This window comes from Triturus cristatus, chromosome 2_2 (assembly GCF_964204655.1).
Source record: "Triturus cristatus chromosome 2_2, aTriCri1.1, whole genome shotgun sequence".
NCBI classification, from domain to species: Eukaryota; Metazoa; Chordata; class Amphibia; order Caudata; family Salamandridae; genus Triturus; species Triturus cristatus.
In genome coordinates this window covers 1,252,744,366-1,252,768,581 of record NC_140582.1, presented here as the reverse complement: position 1 = coordinate 1,252,768,581, position 24,216 = coordinate 1,252,744,366, and the positions used below count along the sequence as shown (strand labels likewise).

The 24,216-nt window shown below is 56.8% G+C and overlaps 1 protein-coding gene across 1 annotated transcript in view; it reads left to right on the top strand.

Moving 5' to 3' along the window:
• The first annotated feature begins 14,662 nt into the window (after positions 1 to 14,662).
• The window catches only part of SEMA4F (ssemaphorin 4F), a 260,658-nt gene continuing 251,104 nt past the window's right edge, over positions 14,663 to 24,216 (top strand). Inside the window, exon 1 of the mRNA XM_085642982.1 lies at positions 14,663 to 16,668. Within this exon, the coding sequence (XP_085499108.1) occupies positions 16,539 to 16,668 (130 nt within the window). The 5' untranslated portion in view covers positions 14,663 to 16,538. The remainder of the gene's footprint in view (positions 16,669 to 24,216) is intronic.

Below are 24,216 nucleotides of genomic sequence, written 5' to 3'. Positions count from 1 at the left end.
ACCTCGGCGTACCTGCACCCCCCCCCCCCTGCTCCCCCGGGGCACCCCTGCCTGAGCTGCTCTTATCCCCAACAGTGGGGGCAGAGCCCAGGTCCGCACAATGGAGGGGGCAGAGGCAACAACTGCAAAGGTGGAGACCCCCCCACCTCGGCGTACCTGCCCCCCCCCCTCCACCCCTGCCTGAGCTGCTCTTATCCCCAGCGGTGGGGGCAGAGTCCAGGTCCGCACAAAGGAGGGGGCAGAGGCAACAACTGCAAGGGTGGAGACCCCCCACCTCGGTGTACCTGCCCCCTTCCCAGTTCCCGGGGCATCTTTATTTATTTATTTAATGCGTTTTTATATAGCGCGGACTTTACCCGAAGGTGTCAGAGCGCTTCACAATAGGAACAGTACTAATACATGAGGAGAAAAATTACAAGTGAGTCTGTTACAAAAACAAACGTTACGTTACATGAGGCAATAGTGACAATTGTGCAAGTATCAAGAGCACACAAAATACAAGAGGTAGCAAACGATATGTTACAAAAGGAAAAAGTGACGTGTGCAGGTTACAAGAGCATACAAAGTACACGTAGAGGTAAAAAGAAAAAAAATTGCAATAAATGGCAGACACTCAAAACACTAAAACAAAGGTTACGTTACATGAGGCAGTGGTGGCCCTTGTGCATGTATAAAAAGCAAACAAAATGCAAGAGGTAGCATACGATACATTACAAAAGGAGAAAGTGACATGTGTGCATGTTACAAAAGCGATCAAAATACAAGTAAAAGTATAATACTGCAATATATGGCAGACACTCAAAACACAAGAACACACTGGGAAGGCACTTCTATAGGCATGGAGAACAGAATTTCCTATAATGGAAGGACTTCCTTCAGAAAATATAGGGCGTGAATTAAATTTGGAAGTGTCTTTGAAGGAGGAGAGATTTGAGGTCAGTTTTGAAGGCCTGGGAAGAGGTGGTGGTCCGGAGCTGAGGCGGAAGTGAGTTCCAGATTCTCACCGCGTTGCCTGAAAAGGATTGGGCCATCGATCTTTCTGCTTGAAAGTGGGAGGTTCAAGCAATACATTTTCTGCATTGCGTGATGGTCTGGAGCCTCCAGAGAGTTTCAGTTTATTCGCCAGGTAGCGAGGAGAAGAGGGGTGCAAGACTTTGTGGGTGATACAGGCAGTCTTGTAGATAGATCTTGCCGCTATGGGAAGCCAACGGAGGGTGGATAAAATGGGTGTGATGTGGTCGCTTCTTTTGGCCCCATATATGAAGCGAGCTGCTGAATGGAGAACAGACTTCAGGGGGGACAGGTAGGTTTTGGGGAGGCCAGCAAGAAGAGAATTGCTGTAGTTCAATCTGGAGAGAACCAGCGATTGGACCAGGGTTTTAAGGTCGTGCTCCGGGAAGAAGCGACGAATCCCCCAAAGAAGGCGCAGTTGGTATCGAGCAGACTTTGCAATGGAATCGATGTGGGAGTGTAGATTGAGTTTTTTTGTCGAGTATGACACCAAGGGATTTTGTGATCTCGACAATGATGGGTTTATTGTTCAGTAGATTAATCTGATCCATCCATGATTGCACTGGGGGAGGAGAAAGTGAGGAGGAGAGGAGGAGGAATTCAGTTTTGGAGGGATTCAGGATCAGTTGATGAGTTCACATCCAGTTTTGAATGGAGTTGAGAGTAGAGCTTAGGAAGGAGAGATCGTGAGTGGAGGCCACCTTGAGGTAGATTTGAGTGTCGTCCGCATATAGATGATAGTGGATCCCGGATTTACTCAGGAGATTTCCCAACGGTTCTAAATAGAGATTGAACAGTGTGGGTGCAAGTATAGAGCCTTGAGGGACACCTTGGCTGACCGCCAAAGGAGATGAAAGGCTGTTCGCTATTTTGATCATTTGGGATCTATCAGAGAGGAAGGAGGCAAACCATTTGAGCACAGTGCCCTCCAAGCCCATTCTCTGTTGACGAGTGTTAAGGAGAGTGTTGTGATTGACAGTGTCAAAGGCTGCGGAAAGGTCAAGGAGAATCAGAAGACAAGACTCCCCTGCATCGAGTATCCGCAGCGCGTCATCAATCACTAGCAGCAGGGCTGTTTCAGTGCTGCAGTTTTGAATGAAGCCGGACTGGAAATTGTCAAGAAGATCATTGTCCTTGATATGGCGAGAGAGTTGTTTCGCTACACATTTTTCTGTGATTTTCGCAAGAAAGGGTAGGTTAGTGATGGGGCGGTAGTTGTTGGGGTCGTTCGCATCAGCGGTGGGTTTTTTAAGCAGAGGGGTGACCTGCCCAGTTTTGAAGGAAACAGGAAGGGAGCCTTGACTGAGGGAGAGGTTGACCAGAGTGGTCCAATAGGAAAGAGAATGGGTATAGAAGTCAATGGCAATGGCACTAGGGATGGGGTCAAGGGAATGGTTAGAGGGCTTTGTATCGAGGATGCATTTAAGGAGGGCATCATCAGAGATGGGGTCAAAGTTTTGCCAAATGGTTAAGGATTTGCGCTCCTCTGTAGGGGTAGGATGAATGACCTGATCTACAAGTGATTTCACCTTTTCGTCAAAGAATTTAGCGAATTCCGCTGCGTTCTTTGTGGAATCCTCCAATTTGGAGGTTGGGGGAGAGCTGTTTGGGTTCTTGATGAGGTCGAATAGTGTTTTGGGTCTGTTTTTGGCTGAGTCGAGGAGGGATTTGAAGTGCGACGCTTTACCAAGGAAGATGTGCTTGTGGTACTTGGATCTTGCTGAACGAAGCGTGGCCAAATTATCGGTGGAGGGCGCTTGTCTCCATTGTTTCTCCAGGATTCTTAGGTACTTCCTTTCTTCATAGAGGGATTTGTTGAACCAAGGTGCTGAGGGAGTGGGCCTTTTCTTTTTGCTTTGGAGAGGAGCGACATTATTGATTTCGACTGCAAGGACTGTGAGGCATTGGGAGGTGAGTTCGTTAACATCTAGGTCTAGCCTTGGAAGTGATAGCAGAGCAGAATCACAGAGGGTACTGAGGTCAATGTTTTTAGTGTCACAGAACCAGGAAGTAGCCCTCTTAGGCTGGCCAAGAGTTATAGAGTGTGATAGGTGAAGAGAGAATGGGATGAGGAGGTGGTCAGACCAGTCTACATGAATAGGGGTAGCGATGGTCAGCAAGCCTGCTTTAGAAATGACAAGGTCCAGGATTGAGCCCTTAGAGTGTGTTGTTTCAGTGCAGTGTTGGATAAGATCGTTTGCAGAGAGGAAGGTGACCAGCAAATTCGCAGAAGAGTCTTGAGGCGAGCCTCAGTGGACATTGAAGTCACCCACGAAGATCTGATTGTCACTTTGCGAGTATTGGTCGCTGATGCAGTCCGTGAGTTCCTCCATAAACGAAGGGCTACTACCAGGCGGGTGGTAGATAACATGGAATCTGAGAGGTGAGCGGTGGTGCATTCGAAGCTCAAGAGATAGGCATTCAAAAGTGTGAAAGGAGCTGTTAGGAAAAGCCTTAAGTTGAAGGGAGTTTCTAAAGATGACTGCAACACCTCCCCCAACTTTGTCAATTCTGTCATTTCTAAGTATAGAATAGCCTGTGGGTACAAGGAGATCAAACATAGAGTGAGAGGTATCGTTGAACCAGGTCTCTGTGAGGAAGAGCATGTCAATATTGTGCAAGTTGATGGTATCGGAGATTTCAAGTTTGTGTGTTATTGCAGATCTGCAGTTGTGGAGCATACAGCGCAGCTCTGTTGCGACTGTTTTGGTGACGGGGGCACTTGGGCTATGCGGGGTGATGGGGATATTGTACTTATATGAGGGCGCTTGGGAGGGTTTAGGTGGACGAGTGGTTCTGACAGAGGAGATGGTCGGAATAGTGTAGATAACAGGGTTACTGGGAAGTGAAAGTGGAAGAAGGGTGGCGTTCGAGTGCTTGTGTGAATATGCAGAGGACAGGCTATGCTTAGCTATTATGGGGTGTGGGAGCGAGGTGCATCTCGTGGGAGGGTGAGTGTTTTCCAAAGGAATTGAGGTGTATGGAAAAGTTGAGATCTTGGAGCTTAAAACTAAAATGGTAGCTTCAAGTTGGGAGATGGAGGTGATTAGAGAGCCTAGCTTATTTTCCAGAGAGAGTAAGGCAGAGCACGGCATGTTGGGTGGCTCGATGGAAACAGGAGGGGGTGCACTAGGCGGTGCAAGGCAGGGAGAGGTGGGGGAACGGGAGGGGAGTAGGGGTATAGCGTTCAGAGGTGGGGAAAGGTTTTGGATGAGGACAGGAGTTGGTGCACCAGGGGTGAGAGGAGAGTTGTCATTGTTGGCGTTGCAAGAAGGATAGGAATTAAGGACAAAATTAGGGGGCGATAGGAGAGGAGTGGGGCGGTGGGGCGGAAGGAGAGGGGAGGAGTGTGAGGAGTCATAGGGATGAAGGATGTTTGGGAGGAAGAGAGGGGAGGGGGTTGGAGAGGTCCTGGTAGCTAGGTGAGGTGGCTGTGAGGGAGTGGGTATCAGGCAGTGAGGGGGGGATTGGGAGATAGGGAAGTTGAAGAAAGGAAGTGGTTCTGATCGGTCCGAGGGAGGGAAAGAGTACCAGGGGGGGAAGGGGGTAGCACAGCATTGCTGGAGGAGAGTGGGGAAGGAGAGAGATGGAATGTAATTGTGGGGAAATCGGGGTACAAAGTGAGGGGAGGAGTGGGAGGAAAAGTAGAGAGGAGGAGGGAATAAGGGGAACGTAAGGAAAATTGACAAGGGGAGAAGGCTGGAGGAGAGGTGGTCTAAAGAGGGGGGTGGCCGGAAGGGATAGGGGGGAGGAGATGAGAATGGAGTGCCGGGACGGTGCAGAATGGACGAGGAGCGTGTTAGCTAGAGGTAAGGCTGAAGTGAAGAAGGGGGGCAAAATGTGAGGGGGGAAGGATGGGAGGGGAGAGAAGAGGGTCGACCTGTGCCTCCCAAGGGTGTAGGCTATTGGCGAGTGGGGGGGTCAGGGGAGGAGACAGGGAGTAATTGGTGGAGCTAGATGGAGAGTCAAGGGATAGCCCGGTCGCAGGGGAGGGGAGTAGGGAAGGGAAGAGGTAGTCAAAGAGAGAGAGACAGGTGTCTTTGGCTTGGATCATGACAGTACCGTTGTTATAGAGTGAGATAGTGAGGGAGCCGTCAAAACCCGCAGAGGGGGACATTTTTTGCTGTTTCCCATGAGGGATAGAGGAGGAGGAGGTGACGTTAAAGGAGTTGTAAAAGCTGGTGGACCAAGAGGGGATGTCGTGCGTGAAAAAAATGAGATCGTTTTTGATCCTCCCATAACGACCATTGTAAAACTGATCAACAAAAGGGAATCAGGGAAGCATTCAACGGTGTTATGCTTGAAACGTTTTGCTGCAGCTTTAGTCAGGTTAGGAGGGTAAATGATTTTGTAGCAATTAATTCCAGACTTAACTTGAGTGGTGGCCATGTTGGGAAATTGTGGAGGAGGAGGGTGGTGGGTATATGAGAAGGGTGTTACTAGTAAAGCGGTGGTGAGGAGAAGTATGAGGACAAGAATGGGGCACATAATCCAGACGTCAGGTGAAGGGATCTGAGCTATTGTGGAGTCAGGAAAGTGAGGCGATTAGGAACAGGTTGTTACTTCAGAACAGGACTGATTCAACGAGATAGGACTGAAGATGGAGCGGTGTAAGTGGAAAAGCACCGTACTTATCATCATCCTGTGACATAAACCACATTATGCACAGCATCACAATAGGCCCCAAACGCATTGTACGCCCAAAATCTCAGCAGTCTAACATTGGATACTTACCTCCTAAGAATCTCCAACATTAGGGGCATAAAGCACAGGGTGGAACATAATCTCACTAGCATAAACCAAAGTATGCAAGACAACCTCAAAATCATACAAACACATTTAGAGGTAGTCAGAACCGGGTCCGAAAATCAAACTACAAGAAATACATTTCCTAGCACCACAATTACACATTGGGGCCTGGCGCCCTACAAACCTCCCGGTCCCCCTGGTCAACTGGCCGTCTCAAAGGGGCTCAAATGCCCTGTGTCCAGAATGTCGGGGCTGCTGCCAATGCAGCAAAAGACCAGGGTGTGTACTTGCGCAATCTAAATGTTGCAGTTGGCACTAAGTGCTGCACAGCTGTGAGGAAATGGGGCAAGGAGTGCATCTCACTCCTAACTCAGGCCGAACTACCCCGAAATACCCTGAGAGTCTAGAGGAGGACAACTTTCGTCGGTTCACCCTTTGGGAGAGGATTTATCTGCCCTTACTGTCCCTTCAGGGCCCCAGACTTGTGGTTGCTCCTTCCCTACTGCACATTAATCACCTTGCACGCCGTCTCTGTCACCTGTGAACATGTGGAGGGTAGACCGATACGCAGCAGTGGTTGCCACTGCTGGTGGGAAGCCTGCGGTGCACATCTCTTGCTGACCCTGTCCCCACTTACTGCTCTTATCTGTGCGTCACAGGTGTGGTTGCAGGTGTCAGGAGGTCTCGGGTAGGAGGGTTCAGTAATGGAGGCTTGCTGTGATGCCCTTACTGCATGTGTGAGGGCGGGTTCACCCCGGAAACACAGTTTCCGGGGTGTTTACACAACTTGCGCCTCAGGCAGTACTATTCGCTTCTCAACCCCCTTTGAACGCTGGATGACCTTGCGCCTCGTTCCGCCTTCCACTCTAGTGGGGGGTTTCGCATGTCTCCCAGGGCCTCTCAGCAACACGGGTAAGTCCTGGGCTCCCCATGTTCTTCCCCCTTCGGCATGCCTCAAGCCAGCGCTCTCCGTGGGCTCCCGTGCTCACCACCGTTGGGGCCCTCGGCCGGTTCCGATCCCCCGCTTGTGTTGTGACCCCCAACATCTAATCCACAGCACCCGCAAGATCACCGCTCAAAGTCCACACAGGGGTGACCAGGGCACCGTTGGGTACAATTAGTAAGAGTCAAAGGGTGCAGCAATGGCAGCCGGGCCTCTTTCTGCGTTTCTAGTCTCTGGAAAGACAGGGGGGGGCAGTCCGTTCCCCCAGTCACCCCCACTCTCAGCACACAATGTCCCCCCCTCAATGGGGCCAGTGCAGCTTCTCGTGGCACTCTGCACCTCGCCGCATTCGACAGGGTCTGCTTCCACCCCGCTTAGTCCCCAGGCCTCTCAGCACGATCCACAATGAAATACAGTCAGGCCCCGCAGGGCGGGCAGCACAGAGGCAGTCGCCAGCTCTATCCGCAGCTACGCGGGAGTGTCAACCGGCCCAAGGAGCCGGAGCGCGCTCACCGGGTCCAACGCGGCAGCAATCTGGAGTCCGCAACACGTCTCCCTAGCGGCCGCTCACCCTCACATTGGAGCGTTCAGCCACAGCAGCGCATCCACAATCACGCACCTCTCTGGGCGCAAGGGAGCCTCAGTCCAGCAGCCAGCGCCTCCTCTCAATCTGCGCACGGGGGGTCCGAGCTACTGCCAATGTCTGTACGGGAGTCCCCAGCCGCACACCACTGCGCCTCCGCAGCGCCGGCCTCGTGAGACGCTGATCACTCACTGGGTCCGGAGCGGCCGCATTCCCAGGCCCGCGACCCGTACCTCCGGCGGCCGCTCATTCCCACATGGGGTCGCTCAGCAGCAGCAGCTTTCACTTCGACAGGAAGCCCCGGGCCGGCATCAGGCGCCCTCTCTGACCTCGCATAGGGGCCTCGCGTCCCACCAAGCTTCCAGCACTAGAGTCCACTGCTTCGCGCTGGTCCGCTCTTCAGTGGCCGGCTGCCGCCATTTTAAGCTCTGATGAGGTGAAGCTCTTCAGCGATTTCCGCCGGACCGCCAGCAAATTTCTGTCAGCATATATGAGCTGCCAATATGTTCCGACACTCGTTTTTGTGTGCTGGGCGCGTCCACTCTCCCGAGTTTACAGGATTTGAGCCGGATCTGCCCATGAACAGCAGGAGCCTGACGCAAGTGCGGCCATCTTGCTTGGAGACGTCTAACTGCTCCATTGCCTGAGATGCTCTTATCCCCAGCAGTGGGGGCAGAGCCCAGGCCCGCACAAAGGAGGGGGCAGAGGCAACAACTGCAAGGATGACAGCCTCCGGCAGGCACAAAACTCCCCACCGGAGCTGAAGCAGAAGCCACACTTTAATCAGTGGAGCAATAACACACCCTTGACGTTACTGTCACCGCCCATGTCACAACTGTGTGCCGATGGCACCTGTGTGTGAGTGGGGGGGCAAACTTGTGGACACCATGGGCTTGTGACTGGCACAAGTCACACCCTGGTTTCTGATTGGCACAGGTGACGCCTTGGCCTCTGGTAGGTACAGGGGGCTCTGGTTTATGAATAACCCTGGTGCGGCCCTGTTTGTGGCTTGGCATTGGTCAAAGTGGTGCTCTGGCTGTGGCAGGGGGCTGGCACAGGGGGGCACTGTCTGTGGTTTATCAATGGCACAGTTGGGGGCCTGTCTTTACCTTGGCCCGGGTGGTGCACAGGCTGTGGCGGGGGGGCTGGCACAGGTGGGTGCTGTAGGAAGGTTCCTCTTTGTGTATGGTTAGCCCACACTTTGTGCCTGATGCTTGATGTAATGTTGAACTGCAAGTGAACTGGGCATCGGCTCACCAGGTCCCCAGTGCCAGGTCTCTCTCCCAAAACACTGTACCACGCACGGACCGGTGGCGGTGGGGCGGGGAGGACAAGGGGTAAATAAAAAATAAAATTAAACTTATGTCCTCACCACGTCCTCCTTGTCCCGTCTCTCCTCTGGCCAGATCAAAGCACAGGAAGCATCCAGGCTGAGGCTCCCGTGAGCCAATCAGAGTGCTGCATTGCAGCGATGTGATTGGTCTGAGTGACAAACCACGGCGCTCCAGCGGGAACAGTGAGCCTGGGCATGTTCTCCACACAGGCTGTAATGCTAAGTGCGCATGAATGTTTGGCCGGCCACAGAGGGCCCGCCAAACATTAATTCGCAAGTTAGGGAGTGCAGACCACTCATCCTCTCCAGAGCAGCCTGCCCGCCCCGCCTGGCAAAGCTGCCACTCCTTGTACAGGAAAAAGTAAAATAATAATAACTTTTAGTTATTAGCATATTCTTTCCTTCCACTGCTGAAAAGCAGTGGGGCGACACTCCTCCGCCTTAGCGGACGAGCCGCAACTGGTACCACGATTGGCACAACTTCAGCTACCCCTGTAAGTCCCTAGTAAGTGGTACTCGTGGTACCTAGGGCATTGCTGCTGAAGAGGGTCCTTTGGGGCTGTAGCACTGATTGTACCACCCCAGGGACCCCTCACCAAGGCAATGCACTCTGCCAGTGCAGACTGCGTGTCTTGGTGCAGGGAAATCCGAAGAGTCGCTATGGTACACAGCCCTGTGTGCCATGCCAACCATGCATGGCAGAAGATAAAGGTGTCACCCCTACTGCAGGACTTTAGCCCGAAGGCAGGGTGCACTACATCCTATGTGTGGGCTCATCAGCAGGAGCAGATGTGACCCTGCAATGTCCAGTTCATTCTGTGATGTTGTAAGTGAACAGGGAAGCAATAAAGAGTATATGGGCTGGATACTTGTCAACAAAAGTTTCCTAGTTCCAATGTGGCTTCACTGATTCCTAAGATGTTTGGTACCAAACATCTTGTCTTGATAAATCCTCACTGATGCCAGCATGGGATGTATTAATACATTCATACAGGAGACCCTTTTAGAGGGTCCACATAAAGCTTACCAAGCACTGGTGTGGTCCCTGACTGTTTTTTGTCAGCCGGCACCACCAGACATGCCTCTGACCTCATGGGGTGAGAGCCAGCACTCTCAGATTACGGAAACAATACCTGCTCTGGGTGGAGATGCTTCACACCATGCCCAGGACAGGATGGCCTTCCCGGGCGGGAAGCTTCACAGGCGATGCTGCCTTTGAAATCTGACCCAGGAACCCCCAGATAGTGGGGGAGGTCAAGCCCCCCTTCCTGCTCCAATTTTGGCAGGAGGAAAGGTGGGAAAATCAGTTAGATGAGGGGTAGGGTTCCCCCTCGGGCGGGGCAGGCAAGATGAACACTTCTCTTGAAATTCCACCATCTTGAGATGGTGGGAAAACCTTCAATTAGGGCTAGGCTAGTGTCTCCTCCCACAGGAAGTGGTCACTAGAGGGTGTAGACACCCAAAAGGTAGATAGCCCATTGGCTATTACATGTCGCCTCTTGTAATGCCCCAAATGTCAGTATTTAGGTGACTCCCCGAGACCGGAATCTCAGATTCATTGGACCAAAGAAGAGCAGGACAAAGAAGACCCTTTGCTTGAGAACTAAAACCCTGCTGCAGAAAGAAAAGTCACCAAACCTTGCCAGCTGCAAGACGGACTCCACAATCGCGGAAGATGTCTCGTCCTTAAACTTTCAAGGACTCCAAGAGCCCCGGAGCACCTCCAGCCTTCGAGAAATCACCAAGAAGCTCCATTGGAGTGAAGGTATTACTCCCCTGCACCCCGCAGGCACTGATCCCATGAAGTCTGGTTTGTGGACTTGCTGCTCCCCGATGACCTTGATGCAGCACGAAAGCAAGTAAAGGTAGAACAGCTCCGGAGGGTCAGATCTGGCTCACCACCAAGTTTGGAGGCACCATGACCTACCGGAGCCGCGACGTACCAAACCTGGGTTACCGGTCCCCAAGCAGTAAAAATCAAGAAGACGAGTCCACACTGGACTCCCAGAGCACAAGAAGCAAGCATCCATCGAGGGGCATCGAGACACCTGAGACCCACTTCCTGAGTGGCCCAGCAGTCCAGAGGACACCTCTCCAAGTTGCCTACTCCTGACAGCGACGCACGGCACCCGTCAGACCTGTTTGCCCTGCACCCAGCCCCACCGACCAACCAGCTCTTCTCTCTGGGTCCCAGGCCCTTGCGACCTCCTCCCTCCAAGGAGACCCACCGACTTATTGTTAAGTCCATCTGTGCAGTGCATTTTCAAGTGGCCCCCTTTGTCTTTGCGCACCAGACTCCAAAACCCTCAGCACTCTGCTCCCACCCGATCCGGGATGCACCTGAACGTCTCCTGCTGGAACTTTGGACCTGGCTCCGACATCGACCTACAACGAGAAGGTGAACTCATGAAAGCATTGCCTGAATTCATATGCAGGTGCCCGGAGTTATCACTTAGGCATCAACTGTGACTGGGGCGGTTCACAGAAACTGTTCGCACGCATCTATTGATGTTACACTTTTGAACAACGAAAGATCACACGGGAAGGAGCGCATTATTACCATATAGTTTTGTGCTTTGTAATATTACCATCCCCAATCAGTTTGCACAGGGGGGCACTGTCTGTGGTTTATCAGTGGCACAGGGTTGCCCTATAGCTTGGCATTGGTCCAGGTGGTGGTCTGGCTGTGGCCGGGGCTGGCGCAGGTGGGCACTGTCTGTGGTTCATCAGTGGCACAGGGTGGCCCTGTCTATGGCTTGGCATTGGTCCAGATGGTGCTCTGGCTGTGGCGGGGGCTGGCACAGGGGGGCACTGCCTGTGGTTTATCAGTGGCACAGGGTTGCCCTATAGCTTGGCATTGGTCCAGGTGGTGGTCTGGCTGTTGCCGGGGCTGGCGCAGGTGGGCACTGTCTGTGGTTCATCAGTGGCACAGGGTGGCCATGTCTATGGCTTGGTATTGGCCCAGGTGGTGCTGTGTCTGTGGCGGGGGCTGGCACAGGTGGGCACTGTCTGTGGTTCATCAGTGGCACAGGGTGGCCATGTCTATGGCTTGGTATTGGCCCAGGTGGTGCTCTGTCTGTGGCTGGCACAGGGGGACACAGTCTGTGGTCCATCAGTGGCACAGGGTGGCCCTGTCTATGGCTTGGCATTGGTCCAGGTGGTGCTGTGGCTGTGGCGGGGGCTGGCACAGGTGGGCACTGTCTGTGGTTCATCAGTGGCACAGGGTGGCCCTGTCTATGGCTTGGCATTGGTCCAGGTGGTGCTCTGGGTGTTGTGGGGGGAGCTGGCACAGGTGGGCACTGTCCGTGGTTCATCAGTGGCACAGGGTGCGGGCATGTCTATGGATTGCATTGGCCCAGATGGTGCTCTGGCTGTTGTGGGGGGAGCTGGCACAGGTGGGTGCTGTCTGTTGCTTGTTATTGGTACAGGTGCCTCTGGTTGTGTTTTCTGATTGAGACAGATGGGCACTGCTGTGGTTCATGATGAGCACAGGCAGGGTCCTCTGGCCCGTGAGTGGCACTGCTGAGGGCCCCTCTGCATGCGGTTCATGGTGAGCACAGGTGAAGGGCCTCTGGTCAGTGAGTGGCACTGCTGGGGGCGCCTGTGGCTCATGATGAGCACAGGTACGGGGCCTCTGGCCCGCGAGTGGCACTGCTGGGGGCGCCTGTGGCTCATGATGAGCACAGGTGAGGGGCCTCTGGTCAGTCAGTGACACTGCTGGGGGCCCTTCTGCCTGTGGCTCATGATGAGCACAGGTGAGGGGCATCTGGCCCGTGAGTGGCACTGCTGGGGGCCCCTCTGCCTGCGGCTCATGGTTAGCACAGGTGAGCGGCCTCTGGCCCATGAGTGGCACTGCTGGGGGCCCCTGTGGCTCATGATGTGCACAGGTGAGGGGCCTCTGGTGAGTGAGTGGCACTGCTGGGGGGCCCTGTGGATCATGATGAGAACAGGTGTGGGCCCTCTGGTGACTGAGTGGCACTGCTGGGGGCCCCTGTGGTTCATGGTGAGAACATGTGTGGGCCCTCTGGTGAGTGAGTGGCACTGCTGGGGCCCCTTTGCCTGTGGTTCATGATGTGCACAGGTGAGGGTCTTCTGGTGACTGAGTGGCACTGCTGGGGGCCCCACTGCCTGCGGTTCATGGAGAGCACAGGTGAGGGGCCTCTGGCCCGTGAGTGGCACTGCTGGGGCCCTTTGCCTGTGGCTCATGATGTGGCTGGTGAGTGAGTGGCACTGCTTGGGGCCCCTGTGGTTCATGATGAGAACAGGTGAGGGGCCTCCAGCCCGTGAGTGGCACTGCTGGGGCCTCTTTACCTGTGGCTCATGATGTGCACAGGTGTGGGCCCTCTGGTGACTGAGTGGCACTGCTGGGGGCCCCTGTGGTTCATGGTGAGAACATGTGTGGGCCCTCTGGTGAGTGAGTGGCACTGCTGGGGCCCCTTTGCCTGTGGTTCATGATGTGCACAGGTGAGGGTCTTCTGGTGACTGAGTGGCACTGCTGGGGGCCCCACTGCCTGCGGTTCATGGAGAGCACAGGTGAGGGGCCTCTGGCCCGTGAGTGGCACTGCTGGGGCCCTTTGCCTGTGGCTCATGATGTGGCTGGTGAGTGAGTGGCACTGCTTGGGGCCCCTGTGGTTCATGATGAGAACAGGTGAGGGGCCTCCAGCCCGTGAGTGGCACTGCTGGGGCCTCTTTACCTGTGGCTCATGATGTGCACAGGTGAGGGGCCTCTGGTGACTGAGTGGCACTGCTGGGGGCCCCTGTGGTTCATGGTGAGAACATGTGTGGGCCCTCTGGTGAGTGAGTGGCACTGCTGGGGCCCCTTTGCCTGTGGTTCATGATGTGCACAGGTGAGGGTCTTCTGGTGACTGAGTAGCACTGCTGGGGGCCCCACTGCCTGTGGTTCATGGAGAGCACAGGTGAGGGGCCTCTGGCCCGTGAGTGGCACTGCTGGGGCCCTTTGCCTGTGGCTCATGATGTGGCTGGTGAGTGAGTGGCACTGCTTGGGGTCCCTGTGGTTCATGATGAGAACAGGTGAGGGGCCTCTGGTGAGTGAGTGGCAGTGCTGGGGGGCCTCCAGCCCGTGAGTGGCACTGCTGGGGCCTCTTTACCTGTGGCTCATGATGTGCACAGGCGAGGGGCCTCTGGTGAGTGAGTGGCACTGCTGGGGCCCCTTTGCCTGTGGTTCATGATGAGAACAGGTGTGGGCCCTCTGGTGAGTGAGTGGCACTGCTGGGGGGCCCTGTGGTTCATGATGAGCACAGGTGAGGGGCCTCTGGCGAGTGAGTGGCACTGCTGGGGCCCCTTTGCCTGTGGTTCATGATGAGAACAGGTGTGGGCCCTCTGGTGAGTGAGTGGCACTGCTGGGGGCCCCTGTGGTTCATGATGAGCACAGGTGAGGGGCCTCTGGCGGGTGAGTGTCACTGCTGGGGGGCCCTGGCCCGTGAGTGGCACTTCTGGTGGGCCCTATGCCTGTGGCTCATGATATGCACAGGTGAGCGGCCCCGCCTGGGTGTTATGATAACCACAGATCCGTCCCTGGCTCCTGATTGGTGCAGGCTGGGCAGGGCCCTCTGTGCGCCTCAGGATATGACACACAAATCCCCACATCCGGTACGCACCGGAAGCGCCTCCTCCTCGGCTCCTTGAGGTGACCGCACCTGCGTTAGGCCACGCCCCAAAAAATGCGTGCTGTTGCAAGGGGCGTGGCACGGCGACGTCATAGGGCGATACTACGTGCTGCGTGCTCAGGTTTCCGGGGTTGTCTGCCGCCCGTGACGTCACCTCGGTAAAGTTCGAGTCGCATTGTGACGTCATATCAAACTGACCTACTCCGGGAGAGAACTGGAGGGGATGCATTGTGACATCATCCTGTGACGTCATAGCTTCCGCCCCCTTGGCCTCGGATGTGTTGTGACGTCACAAAGCGTCGGGCCGCAGGTGCAGTGCCTGGGGCTCTGTGAAGCGGCGCAGCGTCAGAGGGAGACGCGCAGGGGGCGGGGCCAAGCAAGGTGGGGCGAGGCCGGGGCGGGGCCTCCGGCCGAGCATCCTGCAGCAGAGCAGAAGACTGCACGAGGAGGAGGAGCGCGAGGGCGAGACATCTGGAGAGAGAGAGAGAGAGAGAGAGAGAGAGAGAGAGACCACAACCACGGGCACGAGAGACACCTCCTGCTCTGACCCCAAGCAAGAGACTGCTGGTCTGGGGGAGACACCTGGAGAGAGAGAGAGACACCTGGAGGGAGAGAGACACCTGGAGAGAGAGACGTCTGGAGGGACAGACCACAACCAAGGGCACGACAGACACAACCTGCTCTGACCCCAAGCAAGAGACTGCTGGTCTGGGGGAGACATCTGGAGAGAGAGAGAGAGAGAGAGAGAGACCACAACCACGGGCACGAGAGACACCTCCTGCTCTGACCCCAAGCAAGAGACTGCTGGTCTGGGGGAGACACCTGGAGAGAGAGAGAGAGACACCTGGAGGGAGAGAGACACCTGGAGAGACAGACCACAACCAAGGGCACGACAGACACCATCTGCTCTGACCCCAAGGAAGAGACTGCTGGTCCGGGGGAGATATCTGGAGAGCGTGACACCTGCAGGGAGAGACCTCGGGCAGCGAGAGACACTCCCAGCTCTGACCCGGAGGGAGAGACCCCCACCCCTGTCCTCCAGCTCTAACTTGAAGGAAGAGACTTCCGGGAGATCCAGAACACCACGAGGATGTCCACGACTGTCTGACTCTAAGGAAGAGACTGCTGGTCGGGGAGAGAGAGACACCTTCGCCCACCCTGCCCTCCAACCTGAAAGAAGAGAAGCCAAGCCCAGGGAGAGACACCTGAAGAGAGAGAGACCTCCGCAAAGGGCAGGGAGAGACCCCTCCAACTCTGACCCGGAGGAAGAGACTGCTGGTCGGGGAGAGAGAGAGACACCTTTGCCCACCCTGCCCTCCAACCTGAAAGACCACAACCAAGGGTAGGGCGAGACCGCTGGATCGCCTACTTCCGAGGGCCCGGCCCCCTCCGGAGACTGCCCCTGGCTGTCACCCCCGAGACTGCTGAGCACTGTCGGTGCCCGGGACAGTTCGGGCCCCGCCAGAATGATCCACGAGACTCCTGTGACCGACACCCCCAGCAGACCCCTTGCCACGTGAGGAAGAGACTGCTGTAGAGAGCGCAGAGGTACTGCTGGAGACAGATCGGGGGAGACTGCTGGAGACAAGGAGATACTGCTGGAGACAAGGAGATACTGCTGGAGACAAGGAGATACTGCTGGAGACAAGGAGATACTGCTGGAGACAAGGAGATACTGCTGGAGACAAGGAGATACTGCTGGAGACAGGGGGAGACTGCTGGAGACAGGGGGAGACTGCTGGAGACAGGGGGAGACTGCTGGAGACAGGGGGAGACTGCTGGAGACAGGGGGAGACTGCTGGAGACAGGGGAAATACTGCTGGATTCAAGGGGAGACTGCTGGATTCAAGGAGTGACTGCTGGATACAAAGAGATACTGCCGGAGACAGGGGAGATTGCTGCATGCCAAGATAAAGATTGTTGGATACAAGGGGAGACTGCTGGATACACCGAGAGACTGCTGGATACAAAGAGATACTGCCGGAGACAGGGGAGATTGCTGCATGCCAAGATAAAGATTGTTGGATACAAGGGGAGACTGCTGGATACACCGAGAGACTGCTGGATACCAAGATAAAGACTGTTGGGTGCATGGACCAAATGCTGGATACAGGGGGAGACTGCTGGATACCAAGATAAAGACTGCTGGGCCGGAGGAGGGGAGTGGCCGTCTCGATCCTGCCATGGGCTGCAGGCGGCTACTGAGCGGGCGTTAACCTCCCATAAAGGCCCGGCATCACCTTCACCCCAAGGCACATCTACTGCACTCCAGAAATCCCCCCTGCTCTGAGGATGTCGGCCGGCCCTGGGGGTCGGACCACCCCCCCAGGGGTCTGGATACTGTTACTGCTGGCCTCCTGCGTGCCCCTGGGCACCGCCCTGTTCAAGAGCCTTGTGCCCCGCACCATGCCTACGCAGCAAGGTAAGAGCTCCGTGCTGTCTGTGCCAAGCACCGTGCGGTGCACCTCCACCCCTCGCTTGTACCCTGCATTGCACCCTCCCCTTAGTGGTACATGCACCATGCAGTGCACTTCCCTGCCCCTGAGTGACTCCATGCAATGCACCCTCCCGTCAAAAATGCCATGCCACATTCCCTGTGAGTGCCAAGCACAGTGCTTTGAATCCCTGGTGGAGAGTGCTGTACACTGCTTGTCCTGGTGGAGTGTGTGCTGTGCTCGGTGTGTCCTGGTGGAGAGAGTGCCCTGATGCAGAGTGGACTGGGGTTGGTGTGCCTCGGTGGAGAGTGGGAGTGTGTGTTGCACTCTGCGTGTCCCGTGGAGTGTGTGTGTTGCACTCTGCGTGTCCCGTGGAGTGTGTGTGTTGCACTCTGCGTGTCCCGTGGAGTGTGTGTGTTGCACTCTGCGTGTCCCGTGGAGTGTGTGTGTTGCACTCTGCGTGTCCCGTGGAGTGTGTGTGTTGCACTCTGCGTGTCCCGTGGAGTGTGTGTGCTGCACTCTGCATGTCCCGTGGAGTGTGTGTGCTGCACTCTGCATGTCCCGTGGAGTGTGTGTGCTGCACTCTGTATGTCCCGTGGAGAGTGTGTGCTGTGCTCGGCGTGTCCGGTGGAGAGTGTGTGCTGTGCTCGGCGTGTCCGGTGGAGAGTGTGTGCTGTGCTCGGCGTGTCCCGGTGGAGAGTGTGTGCTGTGCTCGGCGTGTCCCGGTGGAGAGTGTGTGCTGTGCTCAGCGTGTCTTGGTGGAGAGTGAGTGCTGTGCTCAGCGTGTCTTGGCGGAGAGTGTGTGCTGTGCTCGGCGTGTCCTGTGGAGAGTGTGTGCTGTGCTCGGCGTGTCCTGTGGAGAGTGTGTGCTGTGCTCGGCATGTCCTGGTGGAAAGCGTGTCCTGTGCTCGGCGTGTCCTGTGCTCGGCGTGTCCTGTGGAGAGTGTGTGCTGTGCTCGGCGTGTCCGGTGGAGAGTGTGTGCTGTGCTCGGCGTGTCCGGTGGAGAGTGTGTGCTGTGCTCTGCGTGTCCCGGTGGAGTGTGAGTGCAGTGCTCTGCGTGTCCCGGTGGAGTGTGAGTGCAGTGCTCTGCGTGTCCCGGTGAAGTGTGTGTGCTGTGCTCGGCGTGTCCCGGTGGAGAGTGTTTGCTGTGCTCGGCGTGTCCCGGTGGAGTGTGAGTGCTGTGCTCGGCGTGTCCCGGTGGAGTGTGTGTGTGTGCTGTGCTCGGCGTGTCCCGGTGGAGAGTGTGTGCTGTGCTCGGCGTGTCCCGGTGGAGTGTGAGTGCTGTGCTCGGCGTGTCCCGGTGAAGTGTGTGTGCTGTGCTCGGCGTGTCCCGGTGGAGTGTGAGTGCTGTGCTCGACGTGTCCCGGTGAAGTGTGTGTGCTGTGCTCGGCGTGTCCCGGTGGAGAGTGTTTGCTGTGCTCGGGGTGTCCCGGTGGAGTGTGTGTGCTCTGCTCGGCGTGTCCCGGTGGAGTGTGTGTGTGTGCTGTGCTCGGGGTGTCCCGGTGGAGTGTGTGTGTGTGTGTGCTGTGCTCGGCGTGTCCCGGTGGAGTGTGTGTGTGTGTGCTGTGCTCGGCGTGTCCCGGTGGAGTGTGTGTGTGTGCTGTGCTCGGCGTGTCCCGGTGGAGTGTGTGTGCTGTGCTCGGCGTGTCCCGGTGGAGTGTGTGTGCTGTGCTCGGCGTGTCCCGGTGGAGTGTGTGTGCTGTGCTCGGCGTGTCCCGGTGAAGTGTGTGTGCTGTGCTCGGCGTGTCCCGGTGGAGAGTGTGTGCTGTGCTCGGGGTGTCCCGGTGGAGTGTGAGTGCTGTGCTCGGCGTGTCCCGGTGAAGTGTGTGTGCTGTGCTCGGCGTGTCCCGGTGGAGAGTGTTTGCTGTGCTCGGCGTGTCCCGGTGGAGAGTGTGTGCTGTGCTCGGCGTGTCCTGGTGGAGAGTGTGTGCTGTGCTCGGCGTGTCCTGGTGGAGAGTGTGTGCTGTGCTCTGCGTGTCCCGGTGGAGAGTGTGTGAGTGCTGTGCTCGGCGTGTCCCGGTGGAGTGTGTGTGTGTGCTCGGCGTGTCCCGGTGGAGTGTGTGTGTGTGCTGTGCTCGGCGTGTCCCGGTGGAGAGTGTGTGCTGTGCTCGGGGTGTCCCGGTGGAGAGTGTGCTGTGCTCGGGGTGTCCCGGTGGAGTGTGTGTGTGTGTGCTGTGCTCGGCGTGTCCGGTGGAGTGTGAGTGCTGTGCTCGGCGTGTCCCGGTGGAGAGTGTGTGCTGTGCTCGGCGTGTCCTGTGGAGAGTGTGTGCTGTGCTCGGGGTGTCCCGGTGGAGTGTGTGTGTGTGCTGTGCTCGGCGTGTCCCGGTGGAGAGTGTGTGCTGTGCTCGGCGTGTCCTGGTGGAGTGTGTGCGGTGGAGTGTGTGCTGTGCTTGTCGTGTCCTGGTGAGTGCCGGTGCAGAGGCTGCGCTGCACGTGTGTGCAGTGCTGTGTGTACCATGCTGACCTGCCCAGACTGGGGTGGTGAGGTATAAAGAGGGGTGGGGCATGGGCGCTGGAAGTAGAGGTTCCAGGTGCTGCAGCACCCCCAAATACCCATGTTGGGGTTCAGAAGGTGAACAATCAGCAAAGAGGACTTTACTTTTTTATCTCGTCACATTTGCTGCGCTTGAAGGTCAGAGGTCAGGCTATGAATTCTGACAAACTGCAGCTTATTCTTAGGTGAGACCCCTGAAGGGCCCTTTAATGGGGGTCGTGCATCGTGTCAGCCGCGTCATACCTGTCCCACGCTGCCCCCCCCCCCCCAACCCTCTTGGATTTAAGCACATCTATCCCCCAGCCAACCCCCCCCCAGGCCACGTGTGATCCCCACTTAACCTGTAGACCCCCCCGGGCCCCCCCCCCCGGCTCTACAACCCTCACCCCATCCACCTGTGCAGCAGGTCACCGACGGGCACCCCCGCAGAAGCCACAACCCCACCCCAATTACAGATCTGCAGCGCTTCCATTGCAGCTGCGCGGCCCCCACCACAGCCAAGACTGAGCCCCCCTCAAAACTCTGGCCACATGCCCCCCACAGGCACACCTAGCGCCTGGTGGCCGAGCCTTCACTAAGCGCTTGCCCACTTACCCAGACGGACCAATGCCTGTCCCTGCAGACCCCTGCGTGGAGGCCCTAGCCCCCCCCCCCACCCTTCGCCCCCCCCCAAGACCCCAGCCTGAGACGGACGTGAGCTCTTAGACAATCTTGGTACAGTGCAAGGAAAGCCCTGGAGATGGCGCTGTGCGTTTAACTCGCAACAGCTTTTAAATGTATTTTAAATGAATCGTACAAATACCTTCAAATGTATCCGCTGTTAGGAAAGCACAAATGAAGCCTTGTGACAATAGCACCGCTTTTAAAAAGGTCAAAGCGAATAAAGGGGCTTCACTTGGAAAGCATAAATGGGAGATATTCGCTGAACCCCAATTTCCTTCCGTTCTGGTGTGTGCACTACAAGTGTGTCCCTAGAGCTGCGTGTCTGTGCTAAGGCAGTGTCACTTCCGTGGGGCCTGGGGTGTCTGTGGGGGCAGAGGCCCCATGGTGCTTTATTCACCAGGGGGTGCCCCAGTGTAGCATCAGACGTGTACCCCACACCGGGCTTTATACACCAGGGAGGAGGGTGAGGGGGGTGGGGGGGGCAGTGTAGCATCAGACGTGTACTCCACACCAGGCTTCATTCGCCAGGGGGTGCCCCCGTGAAGCATCAGACGTGTACCCCACACCGGGCTTCATTCACCAGGGGGTGCCCCAGTGCAGCATCAGACGTGTACCCCACACCGGGCTTCATTCGCCAGGGGGTGCCCCCGTGAAGCATCAGACGTGTACCCCACACCGGGCTTCATTCACCAGGGGGTGCCCCCGTGAAGCATCAGACGTGTACCCCACACTGGGCTTCATTCGCCAGGGGGTGCCCCAGTGAAGCATCAGACGTGTACCCCACACCGGGCTTCACCAGGGGGTGCCCCCGTGAAGCATCCGATGTGTACCCCACACCGGGCTTCATTCACCAGGGGGTGCCCCAGTGCAGCATCAGACGTGTACCCCACACCGGGCTTCATTCACCAGGGGGTGCCCCAGTGAAGCATCCGATGTGTACCCCACACCAGGCTTCATTCACCAGGGAGGAGGGTGAGGGGGGGCAGTGTAGCATCAGACGTGTACCCCACACCAGGCTTCATTCACCAGAGGGTGCCCCAGTGTAGCATCAGACGTGTACCCCACACCAGGCTTCATTCACCAGGGGGTGCCCCAGTGTAGCATCAGACGTGTACTCCACACCAGGCTTCATTCACCAGAGGGTGCCCCAGTGTAGCATCAGACGTGTACCCCACACCAGGCTTCATTCACCAGAGGGTGCCCCAGTGTAGCATCAGACGTGTACCCCACACCGGGCTTCATTCACCAGGAGGTGCCCCAGTGAAGCATCAGACGTGTACTCCACACCGGGCTTCATTCGCCAGGGGGTGCCACCGTGAAGCATCAGACGTGTACCCCACACCGGGCTTCATTCACCAGGGGGTGCCCCAGTGCAGCATCAGACGTGTACCCCACACCGGGCTTCATTCGCCAGGGGGTGCCCCCGTGTAGCATCAGACGTGTACCCCACACCAGGCTTCATTCACCAGGGGGTGCCCCCGTGAAGCATCAGACGTGTACCCCACACCGGGCTTCATTCACCAGGGGGTGCCCCAGTGAAGCATCCGATGTGTACCCCACACCAGGCTTCATTCACCAGAGGGTGCCCCAGTGTAACATCAGACGTGTACCCCACACCAGGCTTCATTCACCAGAGGGTGCCCCAGTGTAGCATCAGACGTGTACCCCACACCAGGCTTCATTCACCAGGGGGTGCCCCAGTGTAGCATCAGACGTGTACCCCACACCGGGCTTTATACACCAGAGGGTGCCCCAGTGTAGCATCAGACGTGTACTCCACACCGGGCTTCATTCACCAGGGGGTGCCCCAGTGCAGCATCAGACGTGTACCCCACACCAGGCTTCATTCACCAGGGGGTGCCCCAGTGAAGCATCAGACGTGTACCCCACACCAGGCTTCATTCACCAGGGGGTGCCCCAGTGAAGCATCAGACGTGTACCCCACACCGGGCTTCATTCACCAGGAGGTGCCCCAGTGTAGCATCAGACGTGTACCCCACACTGGGCTTCATTCGCCAGGGGGTGCCCCAGTGAAGCATCAGACGTGTACCCCACACCGGGCTTCACCAGGGGGTGCCCCCGTGAAGCATCCGATGTGTACCCCACACCGGGCTTCATTCACCAGGGGGTGCCCCAGTGCAGCATCAGACGTGTACCCCACACCGGGCTTCATTCACCAGAGGGTGCCCCAGTGTAGCATCAGACGTGTACCCCACACCAGGCTTCATTCACCAGGGGGTGCCCCAGTGAAGCATCAGACGTGTACCCCACACCGGGCTTCATTCACCAGGGGGTGCCCCAGTGAAGCATCAGACGTGTACCCCACACCGGGCTTCATTCACCAGGGGGTGCCCCAGTGCAGCATCAGACGTGTACCCCACACCGGGCTTCACCAGGGGGTGCCCCCGTGAAGCATCCGATGTGTACCCCACACCGGGCTTCATTCACCAGGGGCTGCCCCAGTGCAGCATCAGACGTGTACCCCACACCGGGCTTCATTCACCAGGAGGTGCCCCAGTGTAGCATCAGACGTGTACCCCACACTGGGCTTCATTCGCCAGGGGGTGCCCCCGTGTAGCATCAGACGTGTACTCCACACCGGGCTTTATACACCAGGGGGTGCCCCTGTGTAGCATCAGACGTGTACTCCACACCGGGCTTTATACAACAGGGGGTGCCCCAGTTTGGCAGCGGACGTGTACCCCACACCGGGCTTCATTCTCTGGGGGGGAGGTCAGTGTAGCATTAGGCGTGCACCCCACACCAGGTGGGAACAGTCCAGCCCGAACTGCCAAGCCAGGTCCTCCCATTTTGTAGATGGGTGACGTACCCTGAAACCGGTCCCAGGATGCTTGTTTCCGGTCCAGGGAGGACCTGGCCTGGCAGTTCGGGCTGGACTGTTCCCATGGGGCACAGGGTCAAGACTGATTTGCATATGGCTATGTCGAAACTGGGGTGGCGAAATGAGCAAAAGAACGATGGATTTAACCCAGATCTCTTGACTGGGGGAGAATGTTTGCATTATCAGCATTCCGTCCATCATTTGTTTGCTGTAACACCCAGTGTAGCATCAGACGTACCCCACAACGGGGTTTATTGGCCAGGGTGAGGGTCACTGTAGTATCAGACATGCACCCCACTCCTGGCTTCATTCACCAGGGGGTGCCCCAGTGAAGCATCAATAAATCAATCAGGTGCTTGTTAAGCGCGACCACTCACCCGTAAGGGTCTCAAGGCGCTGGGGGGTCGCAGGTTCCAGTCCATCATGGAGGGGGTCTGTCGGAGAGCCAGGTCTTGAGGTTTCTTGCGTAGATGGGAAGCAATGTTGTCTGCCTGAGGTGGAGCAGAAGGGCGTTCCATGCTCTGGCCGCGAGGAAGGAGAAGGAGCGGCCGCCTGATCTGGTCTTTCTGGTGCGGGGGACCACGGCCTAGGAGAGCTGGGCTGATCGTAGGGTCCTTTGGGGTGCGTGGAATTTGAGTCGGCTATTCAGGTATGCTGGTCCGGTGTCGAGAGGGCCTTGTGCGCGTGGGTTAGCATCTTGAAGGTGACTCTAGCTTCGATGGGGAGCCAGTGGAGTGTGCGCAGGTGCTGGGAGATGTGGCAGTGTCTTGGCAGGTTGAGGACCAGTCTTGCGGCGGCGTTCTGGATGTTCTGTAGCTTGTGGGTGAGGGTTTTGTTTATTCTGGCGTAGAGTGCGTTGCCGTAGTCGAGCCTGCTGGTGACCAGGGTGTGAGTGACGGTCTTTCTGTGTTCGAGGGGGATCCATTTGAAGGTCTTACATAGGTGGCGGAGGGTGTGGAAGCAGGAGGACGAGACGGAGTTGATCTGGTGGTCCATTATGAGCTTTTGAGTCCAGGATGATTCCCAGGTCTGTGGGGGTGGGCGAGCTTCCGAGGGCGGGGAGCCACCAGGTGTCGTTCCAAGCGTTGGGGTTTGGGCCCATGATGAGTACTTCCATTTTGTTGGTGTTTAGTTGTAGGCAGCTGTTCTTCATCCATTTGGCGACAGCTTCCATGCCTTCTCGAAAGTTGTGTCTGGCGGTGTTGGGTTCATTGGTTAGGGAGAGGGTGAGTTGGGTGTCGTCTGCGTATGACACAATGTGGAGTCCGTAGGTTTTGACGATGGGGGCGAGCGGAGCCATGTAGACTTTGAAGAGCATAGGGCTAAGAGAGCACCCCTGGGAGACTCGGTAGGTGTAGGGTCCGAGAGGCAAGGTGTTGGAAGGCGTTCCCCGGGGAGGCTGCGGATTGCGTTCCCGACCACCCGGAGGCCCACCTTACCCAGAGTTAGGCCGAGCAAGAGCAGGGAGGCCCTTCCTGGAAGGGTCTTATACCTAGGATCGCACACGCTGCGCTTACTCTCTCTTCAGATAGAGG